Raw genomic sequence first — 22,778 nt, 5'->3', positions numbered from 1 at the left:
ACGGAGTCTTAACCACTGGACCACCAGGGAAGTCCCTGTTTCAAGCATCTTAAATGTATCATCTCCTTTCATCCTCACAATCAACATGATTGATATTAGATTTATCCCAATTCTACAGATAAGAAAACTGAGGCACAGAGATATTAAGTAACTTGGTAAAGTTATAAAATAATAAGTGGTAACTTTGGGATCCAAGCTGACAACCACTATGTTACACTGTGCAGAAATCTGCCCAAAGTGGATTTCCATAGAAATATTAAATTTGAACACGTATCAAGCTTGAGCTTCACCATAAGCCTTAAAAATCATAGCAACAACTACATATTTTAAGAAAGAGGATGTTATGTTTGCCATATTTTTCAAAAATTGACAATGAAATCCTAAGAATAAATAAATGCTGTTTTTCCTGAGACCAATCAACTATTAAATCTAGAATTCTCTCACTCACCTGCAGCAAATCACTCCCATTTTCTCAAATTTATACACTAATTGGGCTTTTTATTCGATAAATCAAATATTCTTTAAAATCTCCACATACATATCAACCCAGTACCTGCCTCTGTGAATGACTGTATGTCACCCCTCTGTTAGAAATCTATATTTTTCTTTTACATAAATTCCTTTATATCAAATCATGGATTAAAACTACCAAATTACTAAGGATGCTGGGCATACGTATACAGGCGGAAACTATAATTTGTAGTCCAGCAATTTAAGAAAGAAAAATATCATTTATTTAATAATCATTTCATACCCCAAGACATACTCAGTGCTTGACATAAAGATAAATTAGGTAGAATCCATAAATTCAAGCACAACACTGAAAGATGCTGAAAGAATAAAGAAAATATTAATGGATGTTTCAAATTGAGAAAAATTCCCCAACTGTAACTTTTACAAACCTGACAACTCTATTTCTATCTGTGAAAAGTGAATATATACAAAAATTCCTAAATAACCTAATGGCCTTAAGAGTTTAACGTTTCCTACTTATCTAACCTATTAGCATGGGCAGACCTCAGTTTACACAGCTTCAACTTTTGCTCAACACAGACTTATATATATTGAAAATGAAAAACCTGGGAATTCCCTGGTGGTCCAGTGGTTAGGACTCTGTACTTTCACTGCCGAGGGCCCGGGTTCAATCCCCTGGTCGGGGAACTAAGACCTCATAAGCCACGTGGCATGGCCAAAAAAAAAAGAAAAATGAAAAACCCAGAAGGGCTTTTTGTGTGCCTTTAACTCCAAATTTGAAATTCTGTAGATCAACTATGAAAACGTCAGCTCAAAACATCCCTATATGTTAGTCAATAGTTTTGACAATGTTAATAATATCATTAATAATATCGTGACAATGGATAGCAATGTTTCTATACTACTATTATAGTTGCCCTCAATATTTTGTAAGTCAAAAACAGAAAAACAAACACATTGATGCCACTGATGCACATTGTGAAATGATATCCATCTCCTAAAAGAAAATACTGTAAAACTGATATCAACAAAGAAATCATTTGGTACACTGCACACAAATTTTTCACCTCGCTTGGATGCTTGATGCGTTTAAGTCACTTGAATTGTTCAATTCAGAAAGAAAAAAAAAACTGAAAGAGACATATATATAATGCTGGTAACTATGTCACTGACAGCTATATCTAAAAGGTGAGGTTCAAACTGGAATTTTTATATTTCCTCTCTTGATAAAGAACTCTATTAAATGCAAGTCAATCTTTGACTTTCAGACATCTGATTTGGTTCACATTTTGAGAAACACATTAGGAACTACCTGTAATTAAGAAGTAGAGGACGCTGGCTTGGTTTAACATGATACGATGTGCATCCAAATATGCTGGGATATGTTATAAATCCTAAATAATCTTTGTAAGAATCCCTGACAGGCTAAAAACATTCCACAGTGGCCCTCAGGTTACCATGTACCTAGCAACTATTCCTTCTCATCTTCTTATAAAATCTGAATTGTCCAACCAACAGATACAAAAATCACAAGAATGATTCCTCTCCCTTCTGGAAACCATTTTGGACCAATTATTCCTGAAACTGGTTGCTCGTTGGCTGCCCTCTCTTGCTAAATCTCTAAGAAATCCTATACCCCGCTCTCTCTCCTGAATTAGAACACTCTTTCTGAGTGTGCTCATGGCTCAACATTCTAAATAAAGGCTTAGGCTTATGGTGTTCATATTAAAATAAGTTATTGAAGCTTTGTAAATAATAACCATAGAAACATCTTTTCATATGCTACTATCATTTATTAAGCTTTTGTTATGTGTCAGGCATTATTCTAAATATTTTATAGGTTTTTAAATATTTAATCAAATGATACTGTGAAGAAAAGTTTATGCTACTAAATTTGAAAACCCAGAGAGAATATATGATATTACAAAAAGATATAGATGACCAATATTTACTCAAGAATAGAATAGATAGTAGACCAACAACCAGAAACGATACTGAAAAGGAAGTAAAAGATGTCCCACACCAGAAACAGACAGTTTTATAAGCAAATTATCTTAAACCTCATAGAACAGATAATACCTAGTTATTCAATCCGGTCTGAAGCACAGAAAATAAAGCAGCCCAGTTCATTCTACAAGGAAGGATAAACTACAGACCAATATTACATATAAATATATATTCATGTTCACACATACAAGAAAGAAAACTATCGTCTAACTTTATTTATGAACATAAAGGTCTTTTTTAAAATCTTCTAATTGAATCCAGCAATAAGTTGAAAGAGTAATGCATCATGATCAAGTAGAATTTATCCCAGGAATACAAGAATTACTCAACATTAGGAAATATGTTAAAGAAATTCACATCATCAAGACATGAAAGAAGAAAGACCACATAATCCTCTCATCAGACAGCTAAAAAGAATTTGATAAAATTCAACACCTTGGGAGAAATGGGAGGAAGGGGCCCGTGACTTAGAAATAAAGAGTACCGAATGGGTTCCAAGTTAAGAAAGGACGAGACATTTAAGAAGTACAGACTATTATGTATAAAATAAGCTGCAAGGATATATTGCACAGCACAGGGAATATAGCCAATATTTTATAACTTTAAATGGAGTATAACCTTTAGACTGTGAATCACTATACTGTACAACTTATATAATATTGTACAGCAACTATACTTCAATACAATTGTTTAAAAGGATGAGACAGTTCTAATAAAGAAAAAAGAAATGCCTCATCAATTATTGGGAAAAAAAAGAACTATAACTATCATTAGCTATAGAGGATAAGATTTTCTGCCTAGAACATCTAAGATAACTGACTGAAATATCATTAGAGAATTGAGTAAGGTCTCCAAATGCCAATACTAACATACAAAATCAATAGCTTTCTATATACCGGTAATAACCAATTAGAAATATGTAATGGAAAAATATCCTACCCGTAATAGCAAATATATATATATATGAAAAACCTAGGAATAACCCTAACAACAAAATGTGCCAAACCTAATGGAAATATCTACACAATTTATTCATGAACATAAAAAGTGTGAATAAATGGAGACAACCATGTTCTTGGAAAAGAAGAATCATTAGAGTTAAGATGTAAAGAATAGGGGAAAAATGTTCTAATGTTTTCTGCCCACTTAAAAAAAAAAAACTTTAGGGACTTCCCTGGTGGCACAGTGGTTAGGGATCCGCCTACCAATGCAGGGGACCTGGGTTCGAGCCCTGGTCTGGGAAGATCCCAGATGCCGCAGAGCAGCTAAGCCCATGCGCCACAACTACTGAGCCTGTGCACTAGAGCACTAGAGGCCGTTCTCTGCAACAAGAGAAGCCACTGCAATGAGAAGCCTGTGCACCACAACTAAGAGTTGTCCCCACTCGCCACAACTACAAAAAGCCCACACAGCAATGAAGACCCAACACAGCCAAAAATAAATAAATTTATTAAAAAAAGTTTTTTTAAACTATGTATATTTTTCCAAATAATTTATCTTTGGAAACAAACATAAATATTTCCAAATAAGAGGATAAATGCTGCTCTCAATGACAACCAGCCTATGGGTATAGATGTAATTGTGACATTTACCAAAAAGTAACATTAAACTGTTGAGATCCAGTTCTTTCAAGGGGGACTTCTAATAAACAGACTAAAAAGACATTTTTTATAACAGAATACAGAAAAAAAAGTTTGAAAAATATAAGAATAGGCAAAATTCTGATACACAAGAGAATAAAAATGCAAGGCTTTTATTCTTAGTATCCCCAACTTAAATGTCTTACAAAAATTTCAGCTTTCAGGCTATAAATAGTTATATATTGAGTCTTGTCTCCCCACAATATCTGTGTCAGTAATACTCGATCCTTCTAATTTTTCACTAGCTGCCATTTGGAGACTTGCAGTGTCTGCCTTAATCAATTATTTATCACTTGGAGCTTAATCAAAGAATATAAGAGGCTTACAGAAAATAAGAATAAAATTAAGAAATATAGGTTTTAAAGTTTATACTACAAAAAACAGAGGCTTATAATTTTCTCCTTCCACATGCCCAAATATATATATATAAGGATGTTTACCTCAACACTGTTTAGAATGGGCAGAAATTTAGAGACAACTTGACAATCCATAGTAGGAGAAAAAATAAATTATGGTACACCCCAAGAAACTTTATAAGGTAAAAATCAGCTAAATTTTTGTGAACTGACACTGAAAATGTATCCAAAATAAATTGGTAAGAAAAGCAAGTTACAGAATGGTTATAACATGCTTATTTTTATTATTTGTGTATATATGTTCAATATATTCACATATTTGTATAAATGTAAATGCATGGAAAAAGATTTGCAGAGTTGCAGAACAATGTTTATAGTATGATCTTACATAACTCTGTTTATATGTAAGTGTGTTCTATACATTCACATATATATAAAGATAAATGCATAGAAAAAGGTCTGAGGAAGGGAGTTGGGTAGGAGTTGGGTAGTTGGGTAGGGAAAAAGGAACTTTCACTTTTTATTCTATACACATTCTATAGCTTTGTGATAATTGAACTTTTTACAAAGAGTGCATGATTCATGATATTAAATTTTATTAAACACAACCAAAAAAATACGTCACTCTTTATCATGTGGTATAAACTCAGGCATTAAGAATATATCCAGTTGGATTAAGCCAATGATGAAAAATAGACATCTGTTTAATGTCCAAAATTATCCCGAAAAGTGAATGAACAGGGCTTCCCTAGTGGCGCAGTCGTTAAGAATCTGCCTGTCAATGCAGGGGACACGGGTTCGAGCCCTGGTCCAGGAAGATCCCACATGCCACGGAGCAACTAAGCCCGTGCGCCGCAACTACTGAGCCTGTGCTCTAGAGCCTGCGAGCCACAACTACTGAACCCGTATGCCACAACTACTGAAGCCCACGTGCCTAGAGCCCGTGCTCCGCAACAAGAGAAGCCACCGCAATGATAAGCCTGTGCACCTCAATGAAGAGTAGCCCCCGCTTGCTGCAATTAGAGAAAGCCCATGCGCAGCAACGAAGACCCAACACAACCAAAAATAAATAAATAAATTTTTAAAAAGAAGTGAATTAACAATATAAAGAATGTGCCAGAGTATAAGAAAATTCCATAGGGTTCTATTCCATGAATATTTCAACTTATCAGGTCAATCACAGAAGATATATAAACAAATTCAAAGGTAATCTTGCACTTCAAGTTGCAAACCTTCTGATTCTTCCTGCTACTCAATACTAGATCAAGGCCTTCTCACCACAAAATAGAATAATAATCTATTCACTGCATTCCATGCTCATTTTAAATTTACAATAAGTGCTGCTCCAGAAGGTTAAGACTGAAGTCTATGTGAACAATTCATACAGTAGAAACAAATATGAAATCAAAAAACATGAAAGGTAAAAGGTTACTTATAATCAAATAAATGAAAACTGAAATAAATTGACAGTAATAAAATGTTTAAACTTGTAGATTAAAGTCTAGCAGTATGTACAACAAAAAGTCAACAGTAGTCAGGGGATGGATTTATGAGCTCCTTCCATCATCGCTTTTGTACTTTTCAGGAGTTTCAACAAACACATATGAAAGCTTGAAAAATAGCCATAATCCTTTAACTTGTATCCACACCCTTTGCACTGTGACTTTGCAGTTGTTCCCATGAAGAGATGGAATCTCTTTGCCCTCCTTCTGAACTTGGGCTGGTGTTGTGACTTGCTTCAGCCAACACACTCTAGCAGAAGAGGCTGTGTGCCAGCTCCTAGCCTATGACTCGAGAGCCTCGCATGCTTGTGCTTGGTCCCTTGTGACATCTGCTTCTACCGTGTGAACAAGTCCAAGCTAACCTGCTGGAGGATGAGAGACAGGAAGACCAAAGATCACCCACCACAGCTCCAGATACATGAGATAGCCCAACTAAGATCAGCAAATCCAACCCACACTTGACTTGCAACTCATGGCAGACCTATGATGGAGCCCAGGTGAAACCTGAACTATCCAGGTGAGTTCAGCCTGTATCACTGGCCTGTACATGAGCTGTACAGAAAGTTGATTTAAGCCAGTAAGTGGCTTGTTAAGCATCAAAGCTTGCCAGTAGAGCATGCAATACCTTTATAATGAGAAAAATTAATCTTTTTTAAGAAAGTAATGTGAGGCATTGCTAACCACTTAACTATAATGTTGTTTACACTGAAATATTAAAATATCTTATTTTCAATAGGTATATATCTTTTTAATTGAAAAAAAAAGAAGAAAACTAAAGTACCTCAACAGGGTAATTAAATTCCTTTGGAGTTCCAAGTTGCATTTAGCAAACCTTAATGCTGCCGTCATATATACAGTTAAATAGCTGATATAAAAATAGATATTTTCATCACATGTTAAAGAAATGATAGAACTAAGTTATCCTTGGAAGGCACATCAACCACCAGGAGCACTGACTGAGAATTTTCACTGTGCCAGTATCGTTACATCTACTCATTTCATCTTTAAATCAACTTGATAAGATAGGTACTATCATTCTCATTGTACAGCTGAGAAAACTAAAACAGAGAGGTTAAGCAGCTTGCCAAAAGTCACCTAACTAGTAAGTAGTGGAGTCAGTACTTCAAACTCAGTCAGACTGGTTCCAAAATCTACAATCTTAACCACTTTAATTGACGGCCCCAAGAGTCGACAGTCTGGGAAAAAGAGAAACCAGACTGACCACCTAATGTGTCTGAACATAAAGAAAACAAGAGATTACGTTGAGGAGATTAAGAACTATATTAGTAACGGAAACATGAGAAATCAAGCAAATGAAAAGAGAAGGAAGAGAAAAAAGCATTTCAGAGAAAACAGAGTTGTATACCAAAGTGGAAATAAAAGAATGCATTTTTTTTGGCTCAGTTGTGAATCACACCAATATAGTCATAGCAATGGAACCGCTAAGTAACGATCTGACCCAAAATTACACTATAACTCTATAGAGATATTTTTGAAAGTTTGCATATTGTGAGAGGAGGAATGGCACATGCTGGGGGAAAGAAGTTTAATTAAAAATAGCTAAATTCTAGTAAGAAGTTAAAATAATAATGCCTAAAATTGTAAAAAGCAGTGTAAGCAAATTAGTTATAAATATGATGATATATTATAAGAAACTACTAGAAATGATTGCCTGTGGGGAGAGAAGCATGAATTTGGTAAAGGCTGAGGTACGGAACTATTATTTTTGGTTACATTATTTGCTTTTTCAGGTTCTGTGTATCATTTTAATTTAAAAGCTAGCAAACCTAACAAATGAATTTTCTCTCCTTACTGGATGGAACTTAATTCTCGTCAGTGAGCATGCCGTTCTAGCTCGCACAAAAATAATGCGTTAATGATGCCCACCCAAAAAAATTTAAAATAGAAAATACGAAATCGTTTTCTGTGTACACTGATATTTGGCAAAAATATTTTTAAAGTCTTCTACCATTCAAAAACTACTTAAAGCAATTTTCTTCTCTTCAGAATGTATGAATTCATATATAATTCATGTATTTGCTAAAAAAAATAAAACAGAACGAAAAAATCCTCAATATCCTTATGGCCTATTTTTGCCTAAAAGAGTAGAGTAAATTCAGGAAACAAGGCAGCAAAGGCTTTTAGTCTTACTTCTCACTAGAAGAACCACAGATGAAAGCCATATTTACTTCAGTATCACTGATGTCCTGAATCATTCAATTATAAAATCAAAAAGTTCAAAAGACATACAGGAACAGCTTCTCCACAAGACGCCTACATCTGATAATGTCACTGACTCATTCTTTTTGAATCATAACTAGTTTGTACATTTTTGACACTGTCTAGATTGCTCTTCCTTATCTACCTTTTCTAAATATCCCTCTGCCACTTTTAAAAAGTTTAATTGCATTTACTTATTTATTTATTTTTATATTTTATGTATTTTTGGCTGCATTGGGTCTTTGCCGCTGTGCGGGCTTTCTCTAGTTGCAGCTAGCGGGGGCTACTCTTCACTGCTGTGCGCAGGCCTCTCACTGCAGTGGCCTCTCCCGTTGCGAAGCACGGGCTCTAGGCGCACGGGCCTCAGTAGTTGTGGCACGCGGGCTCGGTAGTTGTGGCTCGCGGATTCCAGAGCGCAGGCTCAGCAGCTGTGGCACACGGGCCCAGTCGCTCCACAGCATGTGGGATCCTCCTGGACCAGGGCTCGAACCCGTGTCCTCTGCATTGGCAGGCGGATTCCCAACCACTGAGCCACCAGGGAAGTCCCTAATTGCATTTAAATGTCATCATTAGAATAAGCGATCCAGAAGTACTATTTAGTTACTTTTTCTTTCTAAATTTAGAAGGTACAAGTTTTATATCTATTGTATATTTGAGGTAAGCAGAAACGAAATTTGAGAAAATTGCTGTGTAAAGAATGGATGATTGACCTCTTTTTACTTTCATCTTTGTAGTTTGTAAAGTGAATGGCTGAACTGAAGAAATCCTTTCTAAATGTTGTAGACTAGACATAGAGGAGAGTGCCCACAGCACAGATATTTGAACATAGAACAGTATATGGGGACCAGGTCCAAAAATGAGGGGTCAGATAGGTCGAGAAGAGCTGTGACAGGGACAAATGATTTCACCCCCTCTCTCTGAAATGCAGATAGACTACATTTCTCAGCTGCCGTTGCCTCTAGCTGGGGACATAAGACTAAGTCCCTTAATGATAGCACAGAGCAAAGGCTCCCAAACCCCACCTGTGGCCACAATGTACTGTGTCATGTGGTTTTTATACCTTTCTAAGAAGAAAATTAATCCTATGCCAATGGAGAAGTTAACGCAGTCAGTACACGGTCAAACTTTGGACTATATACTACAGGAGGGATTCACTGCCTTAATGAATGGCTATTGATAGCATGTATTTCCATTCAATTACAAAATATATCATTTTAATTCTGTAGGAATTTTTTTTTTTTAAGTAGCATATTTCTTGGCATGAAACTAGGACACTGGAGCAAATTGTTTCATTGATGCCCTCCACTCAACAGTGTTTAAATAGGATGCAAAATTGGGTAACCTTAGAAAGAAGGCTGCCTCTGGGGTCAGAACATCTTGGTTTAAAACCTAACTCTATCACTCATTCCTCTGTGAGCACGTTTCTTAAACTGTCTCAACTTCAGTTTCAGGATAATACCACCTGGCAGAGGTTTTGTGACAATTAAATGGAACCATCTGTGCCATACATACCCAATACCTGACTCTGGACTGTCTGGGTTTGAATCCTGTTTGTGTGGATTTGGGCAAGTTGTTTAATTTCTCTAATCCTCAGGTTCCTCATGGATAAACTAGCGATAGTAACAGAATTCCTGGCAAGGCTGTTGTATTAAATGAAATAGTCCATTGGCCTATACAATATAGTGCTGTGTCTAGTACAGAAGCGTTAAAAAAAAGTGCAGGGCTTCCCTGGTGGCTCAGTGGTTGAGAGTCCGCCTGCCGATGCAGGGGACACAGGTTCGTGCCCCGGTCCGGGAAGATCCCACATGAGCCATGGCCGCTGAGCCTGCGCGTCCGGAGCCTGTGCTCTGAAACGGGAGAGGCCACAACAGTGAGAGGCCCGAGTGTACCGCAAAAAAAAAAAAAAGTGCATAAACACTAGGCAAATACGCAAATACACACATGGATTATCTCACTTAATCCTCTCAACTTTATGAAGTAATAAGTACTATTATAAACACATGGGCATCCTGCTTTAGCATTAGGACAAAAGTAGCATTTATATCAAGCTACGAAAGGCTGCCATTTATTTTGCTAATCCAACAGGGGGACAAGATGACAGATTAGATTCGTCAAGGTTACCTGTTTTATCAGCGAAAGACAGAAGACTGAAACACAAAGGAGGTTCAACTTATAATGAGATTAAAGAGAAGGACCTGGGAGAAACTCCTTAGTCAAATTAAGATTCAAGAAATAAGGAACCGGGCTTCCCTGGTGGCACAGTGGTTAAGAATCCGCCTGCTAATGCAGGGGACACAGGTTTGAGACCTGGTCCGGGAAGATCCCACATGCCGCGGAGCAACTAAGCCCATGCGCCACAACTACTGAGCCTGCGTGACACAACTACTGAAGCCCACGTGCCTAGAGCCTGTGCTCCGCAACAAGAGAAGCCACCGCAATGAGATGCCTGCCCACCACAAGGAAGAGTAGCCCCTGCTGGCCACAACTAGAGAAAGCCCGCACGCAACAACAAAGAGCCAACGCAGCCAAAAATAAATAAAAGAAATTAAAAAAAAAAAAAAAAAGAAAGAAAGAAGGAACCCAGGGAACCTTAGGAACTAAGGTTAGGAACTAAGAATGGGAATGGCGAGGATTTCCACTTTGGGTGTCTATTTCTCTCCCTTCCTCTCATCCACAGCGAACATGTATGCTTGACCTTGCAGCTAGCGGGGGCTACGTCTCTTCTACTAGAGACCATCGTTTACCAAGTGGCAGGGGACGTGGCTGCAGTCCCATGTCACCCCAGACAAACCGCCCGCAGAAAGTGCAGCCTTGTCTCCACATAGAAAGTCCCAGAAAAGAAGTCAGAATAGCTGGGCTGGAGCCACATAGCCGTTCCCCAAGATGATGGAGGTCAGATAAGACAGCTGGCAGCCCCTTCAGAACCAAATGGAGTGGACTCAGAACAGTGCCCATGGGAGGACTGTGCCCCACAAAGAAAATAAAGGACTTATAATAGATGCTGAAAAATTAACTACTGGGAGAGAGCTGTGCACACAACCTCAAGCTAAAGCCTTGGGTAACTGTGACTATAACGGAACCAGTCTTGAAAGGGATTTAGTGATATAAACAATATAGGTAAAAATTATACGTTAGGAGAAAATTCACCTTTGAGTTAGCAAGTTACCTTTTTTTGGATGCCTAATACTTTAGCTTCCTAAGGAACTCCTTACCTAGTATCCTTTAAATACTTTACTGCAGGAATCAAGGAGAGAATACAATTCCAGACTTGGGAAAATACCATCTTAATGAGGTTGCTGGAGGGGAAAATAGGTAATAGCTGAGGCTTCCCTGAAATATTTCCAACTGCATCAATCTAGTTCTGATTGTAAAGAGTGGCAACTGCTAGGGAATTACTTTTCTGTCAGTAAAATTCTATTAGTGAGCATTATTAGGAATCGCGCTCAACTCTGTTCCTTAGATATATTTACACTTTCTCACTGTCCCTTCATACGCAACATCTTTCCTATTTTCCTACTCTTCGTTTCTCTAGACTACATTCTGGTAAATTTTTTTGATCTTGTCTTCTAGTTTACCAGTTCTTCCTTTCTCTATTTATAATTTCTGGTTAAACCAGAGATTTTTTTTCTTTCATTTATTATTTCTCTTTACTAAACACTCCATTCTGTTCTTCAGGTTTGCTTGTCTACTGCTTATATTCTCAAAAGCCTCCTTTTTTGATGTGACGCCTACTTTTCTGCAGTGTCTATATGCTGGTTCTAATATCCGAAGTCTTGAGGGGCCTGTATCTTCCTTTCCTTGTACTTACTCAAGGGGACTCTATCTTCTTTGTGGAACTCTACCTGTAGGACTATTCTGAGGCCTGACTTGAAGTGACTCCAGAGAGGATTTTGTTACCTCCTGACAGCTCTCTTGGGCTCCAACAACCTGGAACCACTTAAATTAAATTACCTGCTTAAGAGTTTTCACACCACACTTATGGCCACATATTGAAATTGTAATCCTGTGTAAGGGTCATATTGTGATCGGAATTCTTAGAGATTTCTTCTTTTCTCTCCACCAGCATAAAGTCAAGACAGGTAATATTTCTTCCTGCCACTTCTGTACTTCACACCGTGGATGTGACACGTGGAGTCCCACCTTTAAGCAAGGGCTCCTAGTACATTCTCTACCTAAAGTAGGTCCTGGACTTTGTCTCCTGTCCCTGTTCCATGGAGTCATCAGAGCAAAAGCTCAATGTTTCCAGGACCAGGCAAATACCTTCTGGAAGATTTGGGCATTCGCTTCTATCCCAGGGTTCTGAGGTTCACTTATTTCAAGACTCCAGAGTCCTAACTTCCAAGCCAGCTCCATACACATTTAAAATAAACAAACAAACAGGGGTGGGATGAATTAGGAGATGGGAATTGACATATATACACTACTATGTATAAAAGAGATAACTAATGAGAACCTACTGTATAGCACAGAGAACTCTACTCAATGTTCTGTGGTGACCTAAATGGGAAGGAAACACGAAAAAGAGGGTCTATATGTATACGTAGAGCTGATTCACTTTGCTGTACAGCAGAACGTAACACAACATTGTAAAGCAACTATACTCCAATAAAAATTAATAAACACACACACACACACACACACACACACGTACACACCTTTTATTGCAGGGTATCTACCACTCCTCCATTACTACCAGACAAAGAAATCTTACTCTACACTTACTCTTGACCCCTCCCTCTTCTTTCCCCTTCTTAAATTTACTTAGACACAAATATTTCATACAATCTAACAAATTTCTAACCCATCTTTGTCTGCTAATTAAGCCCCCACCATTTCTTGGACAGGCTGTTCAAACAGCCTCCTAGCTGTTTGAAGCATCTCCTATCAAAGCAATCTTTTTCTCACACTAAGCCTTGGCGGTGGTGAGAGATGGACAGAAGTTCCAGACTGCCCCCTGGGCTCTAATCCATCCAAGCAGGTTCTAGTTTGTCCTGGCTCTACCTTGCTTCATGTCCATCTTCCCTTCCCAACAGTCTGTCCTGCAAACTTCAAGATACAGCACCAAACACAGAAACAACAACCTTTCATGGACTATTTAGCTTCTACAACTGCATATATTGTATATAAATATAATACCTTCTAGTGTTTTGCTTCTGATCAAACCCTGACTGACAGAGCAGTATACAGAGATCTGTCTCACTTCTTTAAAGACCTGCAGCGTAATTCATCAAAAGAATGTAGTTTAATTTACTCAACCAAGCCCAAATCCCCTAGTGATGGACGAATGGGTTATTTCCAGTCCTTGTTCTTAAAAATGGCGCTATAATGAACAGTAACATTTTCTCAGACTTTTTTCAGTGTATGTCTGAAATAGATTCCTAGAAGTAGACTATGAGCCAAACCATATTATTCCTAAGAGTTCTATCCCCTCCTTAAAATGTGTAACTTCTGGGCTTCCCTGGTGGCGCAGTGGTTGAGAGTCCGCCTGCCGATGCAGGGGATGCGGGTTCGTGCCCTGGTCTGGGAAGATCCCACATGCCGCCGAGCGGTTGGGCCCGTGAGCCATGGTTGCTGAACCTGCACGTCCGGAGCCTGTGCTCCGCAACGGGAGAGGCCACAACAGTGAGAGGCCTGCGTACCTCAAAAAAAACATAAAATAATTTAAAAAATAAAAAATATATAAAAATTTAAAAATGTGTAACTTCTTTTGGAAACCACGCAAGCAACTGTGACAGAGATTGGTAGTTGTCAATATGTGTCTCCCATCACTGTGTAACAATAAAATTTTTAGTCTTTAGCCTAGTACCCAACTACTTTTTTTTTTTTTTAAGATGTTGGAGGTAGGAGTTTTACTAATTTTTTATTTTTGCTGTGTTGGGTCTTCGTTTCTGTGTGAGGGCTTTCTCTAGTTGTGGCAAGCGGGGGCCACTCTTCATTGCGTTGCGCGGGCCTCTCACTATCGCGGCCTCACTTGTTGTGGAGCACAGGCTCCAGACGCGCAGGCTCAGTAGCTGTGGCTCACGGGCCTAGTTGCTCCGCGGCATGTGGGATCCTCCCAGACCAGGGCTCGAACCCGTGTCCCCTGCATTAGCAGGCAGATTCTCAACCACTGCGCCACCAGGGAAGCCCCCAACTACTTTTTCAGCCTCCCTTGTGGCGAGGTGTGGCCCTGTGATTAAGTTCTGGCCAATGAGATGTAAGTAGATTTAATATGTGCAACTTCCAAGTCATTCTTTAAAGAGAAGATGACTCCCTTTCCCCTTCCACCTCCCTTTCCCCTTCCACCTCCCTCACCCCTTCCTGGTGGCTGGAATGTATATGTGACGTTGGGAGTGGAGCATCCATCTGGGACCATGTTGAAGACAACAGAGAAACCAGACAGAAGGTCCCTGGTACCTTGATGACTAAGGCACCACTGCATTGCCAACCAGGATGTTTATGTGAGAGAAAGATAAATTTCCATTGTACTTAAGGTCTTATAATGGGTTTTATTGTTAGCCTAGTTTTTTGAAATTGGATAACTCATGACTATATCTATGTATTTAAGATACTATTCCATAAATAAAATGAGGACTTAAATGCATAGATTTTATAAACATTGCCTTAGGCTACTTAAAAGTTAGCTTTTATGGCCTTCCTTATACTTGACCATGTCGCATTTAGTTAAGATTACTGGATAATTAACCTAAATGAGCTATTATGCAATAAACACAACTCCCATTTTTACAAGGAATTATCAGCATCGTGTTTGTAATATAAGAATACACATCTATATTTATTACTCTGTGAATTTTCCCAACATGAACTTTAAAAAAAAAATTTAAATGTAAAGGTTCACATCTTTAGTCTCCTCTGTTTTGACTATTCCCAAATGTATGCTAGAAATTCAAGATGAATGAATGTCAGAAAAAAAGTCAGTCTATTTGAATGGATAAAGAAAATGTGGTACATATACACAATGTAATATTACTCAGCCATAAAAAGGAACGAAATTGGGTCATTTGTAGAGACGTGGATGGACCTAGAGACTGTTACACAGAGTGAAGTAAGTCACAAAGAGAAAAAGCAAATAACGTTCATTAACGCATATATGTGGAATCTAGAAAAATGATACAGATGAACCGGTTTGCAAGGCAGAAATAGAGACACAGATGTAGAGAACACATGTATGGACAGCAAGGGGGAAAGGGGGGCATGGGATGAATTGGGATTGACATAGATACACTAATATGTATAAAATAGATAACTAATGAGAACCTGCTGTATAGCACAGGAAACTCCACTTCACTGTACAATAGAAACTAACACAACATTGTAAAACAACTATACCCCAATTAAAAAAAATAATAAAGTCAGTCTGTTAAGTTAGTGTTTATGGATACTACAAGTCTTCCTATTATTACCACTTAGAAATTATCAGGCTACTCCGATCTTTTAAATGAATCTAAAGCACCTTCTTTTATTTATTGGACTCTGTCAATACAGAAACGTCTTCCACAAAGCACAATAATCCAGATTATTGAATCAAAATATGCCGTTCCGTTTTACATCATTCCAAACAACTTTAATTTTGGAGTTTCCTCCACCAGTGCAAAGCAGATCTGAGAGATGAGCAGACAGAGCTAGAGAAAAGGGGGCTGCATGTAGGCAGCAACTGCAGAATCAGCGTGAGGATGTTCAGAGCCCCTGTTCACATCCCCGTCCCCACAAAAGAGCAGAAACCAAAATATGGTCAGCTGCAAGATACGGATTTGAACCAGAGGCCAAGGCTAAGAAAACTATGGGTTAAAAGAAGATGTGGCACATATATACAATGGAATATGACTCAGCCATAAAAAGAAACGAAATTGAGCTATTTGTAATGAGGTGGATAGACCTAGAGTCTGTCATACAGAGTGAAGTAAGTCAGAAAGAGAAAGACAAATACCGTATGCTAACACATATATATGGAATTTAAGAAAATAAAATGTCATGAAGAACCTACGGGTGAGACAGGAATAAAGACAGAGACCTACCAGAGAATGGACTTGAGGATATGGGGAGGGGGAAGGGTAAGCTGTGACAAAGTGAGTGGCATGGACATACCTACACTACCAAATGTAAAATAGATAGCTAGTGGGAAGCAGCCACATAGCACAGGTAGATCAGCTCGGTGCTTTGTGACCGCCTGGAGGGGTGGGATGGAAGTGTGAGAGGGAGGGAGACGCAAGAGGGAAGAGATATGGGAACATATGTATAACTGATTCACTTTGTTATAAAGCAGAAACTAACACACCATTGTATAGCAATTATGCTCCAATAAAAAAAAAAGCATCCTGAATTCTACATAAGAACCAAGAATTATAAAAAATAAATGGAGATAGTTATTGCTTTAGAACTGACGTTATGCACTGGTTCTCAAAAGTTAGTATGAGTCAGAAGCACCTGGAAGGCTGTGAAGACAGAATGAGCTGAGCCGTCCCCAGGGGTTCTGATTCAGTAGGTCTTGAACTGACTGAGGCCTGACAGCCTGCATTTCTCATAAGCTCCCACAGTGCTTCTGCTGCTGGCACAGGGATCAAGCTTGATAACCACCTGGAGAACACTCCTATAAAGATTTCAGTGGCTAACTCTTTTCCAAGCCTACTTTCTTCGGCAGAGAAATTCTCTAGCTATGAAATAAACTCTTTTTTAGTCTTTACTGGGACAAGAAAAGATTCAGTTAAGAATCCCTGAAATGACACATAAACAATCACAGGGAAAAAGCTGAAAAACTTTTGAGCCTCGATCCTCATCAGGGTCTTCCATAATCTCTCCCAGGGCCAAACCTACAACAAATTTCTCAAGCTCCTTCTCTTAGCTGGAATTCTATAACATTAAACATTTCCCTCACCAATCCTGATATCAAAATCCGGAGCAAAGTGAATAGTACTTTTCCAAATGTTACTTAGTCTCCATTTATTAAAAACTGGGGAAAAAAAAAAAACTTGTATTAATTGATTAGCTTGAATTGGTTGGCCTTACAAATATAATACTTATAGGGTATTCATAGTAATTAGAAATCAAATAGCTACTCAGTATATAACATTGGTGTTTTCCTTTTCACCTCAAGATTATAAATTCTTTTGTTATTTTTTATTCCATAATGGGATATAGATAACTACAGAGTTCCCCCAAAATGTAGAGATTCAATTTAAAGTATGCTTAAATGAAGAGCAACTGGAACTCTGATAAATTTCCCGCAGAAATGCAAAATGGCGTAACCACTTAGAAAAAGTCTTCAGTAGATTCTTATAACATTCAATCTGCTCTGACACATCAATTCTATTCCTGGATGTTTATCGCCAAAAAAAAGAAAGAAAGAAAGAAAGAAACAGTATGTTCACAAAAACACTCGTGTAAGAATGTCTCTAGCAGCCTTGTACAAAATAGGCAAAAACTGAAAACAATGATGATCATTTGTCCATCAACAGGGGAAGGGATAAACTGTGATATATTCACACAATGGAAATGCTACTCAGCAATGAAAAAGGAATAAACCACTGATACAAGCAACAATATGAATGAATCTCAAAACCATTAGGCTGAGCAAAAGAAGGCAAACACAAAAGAATATATACAGCGCTGTATGACTTAATATGAGGGCCCAAAGCATATGCAACTAATCCATGCTGAAAGCAATCAGAAAGTGGCTAAGTTTGGGGTAGGAAGAATGGATTGGCAGAGAAGAGGCAGGAAGGAGCTTCCTGGAGCAATGAAAGTTTTCCAGTCTTGTTTTACATAGTAGTTACGTGGATGTAGAGGACTGTCAAATCTATCCAACTGAACACTTACAATCTCTGCATATGTATTTAAATGTACGTAATTCACATCACAATAAAACAAAATGTTTTAAGCCTAACTATTCGAGGAAAAGAATGGTTTGCCAAAGCATCCTGAATTTGAAATAAAATACACTTTAGGCAGAATAAACAGTTTGATGTTTAAAAGTCCATTATGGCTGATAAAGAAGCAATGATAGATGAGTGTTTACAGAATTATGATTCTGAGCTAGAAAGAGGGTGATCAAACATTTCAGTTTGCCTTAGACACTCATCCCAGTGTAGACCTGATGTTACAAAACTAATAGTGCTCCCTTCACTATCAAAGGAATCCTAATTTAGATGAAGACCTACAAGGACACTTTAGCTAAAAGGACATTTGATATTATTTAGTACCTTTTCCACTCAACCCACATCTACTTAGCATCTACTATGTAGCCAAACATAATCCCTACTTTCTTGCTACCGTTTCCACTCAACCTCTTCCACTCGACCCACATCTACTTAGCATCTACTATGTAGCCAAACATAATCCCTACTTTCTTGCTACCACTTCACATTGCTTCCCTGTTTCCAAAATCAAAATTTAAATAGCTAGATGGATTTTCTCTAAAGTTAACTTAAAATATACAGCTGAGGACAAACTAAATATAGAAGACAACAGAATTTTTTTTTCTACAGGGAAATATAAATCAAGCTTATGAAAGAAAAATTATAATTTTGAGCTATGCAAAACAAAATGTATAAAGATGTTCATAAATATAAAATAAAGGAAAAATTTACCTGCTGCCCTGTAAAGTATTTTAGGTTCAAAAAATATACAAGGATTTTTATCCTCTATGCATGACAAAAGAAGTCCCTTGGCCTGGAAAGGGCTTCTGGGTATAACCACCTGCAAAAACAGATTTTTTTTTAAGACAAGTTCAGTGAAAATGAATCCCAGTAAACTCACATATAAGGGTTGATATTTAAATGACCAATTGTTACTAATTAAATACAGAAATCTTGTATTTCTAGACTAATTACCATTTGTCATAAAATTCACATATTGTCCAAAATGATCCCATTTGTTCCACAAACATTTATCAGATGCCCACCATATTCTGGTAATTAAGATACTGCTATTCTCTCAAGGAGTTAAACTGGCACATACATAAAAAATAAAAGGAAACCACAAAGAGCACTCATCGAAACAAAAAAGTAAATTTGTCAATATCTTCCTGTATTTACTTATAAAGAAATCTTTTCTACTAATATCCAACTGGTACTTTTCAAAGGCACGCAACGCTCTTCTCCAATTTTAAGATGCCAAAATCTCCTCCTTTCCCATGAAAAATCTGGCCTTCATTTCCTAAGTGGAAAAATAATCCACTGAACTTTATGATCCAGGTAATATAATGTGCAGTTACTGCAAAGCTAAAAGAAAAGTGTGGACATTGCACATTTCCAGTTGGGGAAAGGACTCAGGACCTTCTTGAGAATGAGACTGATAATGAGGAAGATGATGGTAATAACAGCAGGTAGCATACGTGTTAACTGTTGATTAATCCACTATGTGGATTAATTCATGTTCATAGCAACCCCACGAAGTAGCAATTATTATTTTCCCCAATTTAGAAATAGAGACTGAGGCTTAAAGAGAGACAAGCAGCCCGCCCAAGGTTACCTCGATTGCTAAAGCAAGGATTCTTGCCTGTTCTGACGGACGAAGCTCTTAATTTCTACACCATTTTGCCTCAAATCACAAACTCTTGTCCAGTTTAATGATTGTTAAATAACTACATAAAGATGTTATTACATAGGAAGAGTTATCATTAAAATAAACCTGAATTTATCACAAAGACTCAAATAAGATTCCTTGAAGCAAACTATATTTGGCTTTCAAAATCATTTTTATACCATTTTATTGAAGAAGTTTTATTTAAAAAATAAAATAACACAAATCTCACTATTTTCCGAAAAGAGACTGTTAAATACATTGCTCATCATAGCACACAATGTCTTTATCTTATGTTCCTATTTTAGATTTTATTCATCTGCTTTCTTCATGTATTTATTTTTAGCCTTTTGTACTATATGTATATTCTCATTTGGGATAAAATAAAAGAGAAAGCATGGGGGGAGAGAGGTAGGGGTGAGAGAAAAGAACTGCTCTTAAAAAAACTGGGTAACATCATAAACATTAAATGTGAATCAATCTTCAGCTCAAGCACAAAAATAACTTGCCTCAAATGTGGTTTTTGTCCCAACCTACCATTTCTAGCTTACATTGAAAAATTATGCAACCCCTACTTAGCTACAAAATTTTACAACTTTGATCTGGTAGAAAAAACAATAAAACATAGACATATTTACAAACGACTAATGTTATCAAAAACCAGACATAAAGCTCTGGGTAGAAATATCTATGAGTTTTTATATTGATTCCCTGGAAAGCTCTTCAGAAAATAGAAAAGAAGATAATGTAAAAATTTAAGACATAAAATAAGCAAAAAATATATATTTTTTAAATCAAAAGACCCAAGCTGTTTTGGAAGACCTAAGATTATTGTGGAAGGCTGCAAAAGGGAGATGCTTCAAAATTAATTGCTTGAGCAAGTATTACGTTACCCTGGACTGGAAAACATACCTAGGTAACCAAGTCTTCTGTCGGTCTATTTAAAAGTAAGAAATAGACTAAAAGCAAAATTTTATTCCTGTGACTTTGAGGTAAATATGCACTAAGCAGTAGATTTATTAAAATTACTCCAGAATCAACTGTTAAGTGAGAAAGCCCCATGAGAAAGAAACCAAGCTTTCTGCTCAAATGGAATTTGCAAGTAAGGCCTTTTTGCTGAACAAATCTGTGAAACTTGCCAAAGACTGATAGGAATGTGTAACTTGACAAATGTAGGAATGTATAACTTGATTGATAGGAATGTATAATTGTCAGTTTCATTTTTCATGTCTTGGTAATATATGTTATTTTGATAAATAAAGATGATTTCTATCACAAAAAAAAAAACAAAAAGAAAGAAAGAAGGAGAGCTTTGAAAGAGATGGAAGATAAACTATGTTCTCGGTTTTATTATTTGAAGTCTATGAAATTCACATTGGGGTAAAGCCAGTGCTGCTTCAAGGAAAATATTCTATAAACCTGGATGTTGGCTGCTTAATCTAAATGAAATAAAAGCTCTCTTTCTTAAAAACAATTAAGTTCACATAAATTCCAAAAATCCTGATTGCTTTTCTCTAGATAACCATATTAGTTAATATTAATCGAATGAACCAAAACAGAAACATCAAATGGAGAGCAAATAAAGTACATAAGTGAGAATACCTTGATTCCTGGGCAGTGGGCAAAAAAAGCTTCAGGACTCTGGGAATGGTAGAGAGCCCCATGGCCGACACAGCCCCAAGGGGACCGGATGGTGAGGCTTCCACAATTAAAAAGATCCCCAGAGCGATAGCGATACTTAGCGGCTTCATTAACAATCTGAGGGGGAAAGAGAGAACGGACATGTCACAATGAGTCCCTTTTTCCCATCCATTTTCATAAGCCATTTTATTTGATCTTTAAATACATGTCCATAACAAAATAGCTCAAAGGTAACAAAAAGTTCCTAAGATAGGGGTTGGGAGAGTGGAGATAATTCTTTAATACTTCACTGACTTCCCTTAGAAAGGTTCGATTATGGTAAAATGCAATCTTCTTACCTGATCAAAAGCAGGGAAAATATAATCTGCAAACTGAATTTCCGCAATGGCGGTAGCACCAGTGACTGCAATTCCAATTCCAAATCCAACAATTCCTTGTTCACACAATGGGGTGTTAAAAACTCTATCTTTACCTACAAAAGAAATGAAAGTCATCTTAATGTGACAAAAGAGAGTAATGTAATGCACAATACAACTGAAAATTCACTGAGTTAATAATGGTGAGATAGAAGAAAAAAGCATAGAATATATGGATGAAACAGAAAAGAAATAGTACGATGGTTGGTTTCAATGCAAACATAGTAATTATATTAACTCTAAATAATCTAAATATCCTAATTAAAAGAAAGATTGTAACACTGGGATACAAGAAACCAAAACCTAACTACTGAAAAAAAAAAAAAAACACTCAAAAGATAAATGTAAAGAAAAGGAAGGAAAAAACGCACAATGGAAAACCTAACCAAAAGAAGCTGATGTCACTACGTTAATAGCAGACAAAGTAGACTTTAAGGGAAAAGGCATTACCAGAGATAAAGAGGGAAAATTCATACTGTTAAAGGGTTCAATTCATAAGGAGGATATAATTCCAAATTTATAGTCATCTAATAACACAAGCTCCAAATAAACAGAAAAAATTAACAGAATTAAGAGGATAAATAGATAAAATTCCCAATATAGTAGGAGATTTTCATGTACCAGTCTCACTGACAGGAAAAGCACACCAAAATAAAAAGTTAAGGGCTTCCCTGGTAGCGCAGTGGTTGGGAGTCCGCCTGCCGTTGCAGGGGACACGGGTTCGTGCCCCGGTCTGGGAGGATCCCACGTGCCGTGGAGCGGCTGGGCCGGTGAGCCATGGCCGCTAAGCCTGCGCGTCCGGAGCCTGTGCTCCTCAACGGAAGAGGCCACAGCAGTGAGAGGCCCGCGTACCGCAAAAAATAAATAAATAAAAAGTTTAAAACTATTGAACATTTGAACATGATTAACAAACATAACCTAATTGACATACTACACCCAAGAACTAAGAATACAAATTCTTTTCAAGTAAACAGAGAACACTGACACTAATGACCACAGAGTGGG

At 37.4% G+C, this 22,778-nt stretch overlaps 1 protein-coding gene across 6 annotated transcripts in view; it reads right to left on the bottom strand.

Annotated features, from left to right (window-relative positions):
* The window catches only part of BCKDHB (branched chain keto acid dehydrogenase E1 subunit beta), a 245,088-nt gene that overhangs the window by 175,155 nt on the left and 47,155 nt on the right, over positions 1–22,778 (bottom strand). For all 6 annotated transcript variants that reach the window (XR_016395131.1, XM_089921767.1, XM_089921768.1 and 3 more), the window contains exons 4-6: positions 21,696–21,829; positions 21,319–21,474; positions 18,783–18,891 (exon numbers count right to left, since the gene is read on the bottom strand). Coding sequence is in view for 5 of the 6 variants with exons in the window: in XM_089921767.1 (XP_089777893.1) it covers positions 18,783–18,891; positions 21,319–21,474; positions 21,696–21,829 (399 nt within the window). In the remaining variant the exon portion in view is untranslated. The remainder of the gene's footprint in view (positions 1–18,782; positions 18,892–21,318; positions 21,475–21,695; positions 21,830–22,778) is intronic.

This window comes from Delphinapterus leucas, chromosome 12, assembly GCF_059928025.1.
Source record: "Delphinapterus leucas isolate spDelLeu-1000000601 "Yukka" chromosome 12, BTC_Dleu_Yukka2, whole genome shotgun sequence".
NCBI classification, from domain to species: domain Eukaryota; kingdom Metazoa; phylum Chordata; class Mammalia; order Artiodactyla; family Monodontidae; genus Delphinapterus; species Delphinapterus leucas.
Note: the sequence above shows the minus strand (reverse complement) of the source record. Positions and strands in the feature narration are given on the sequence as shown.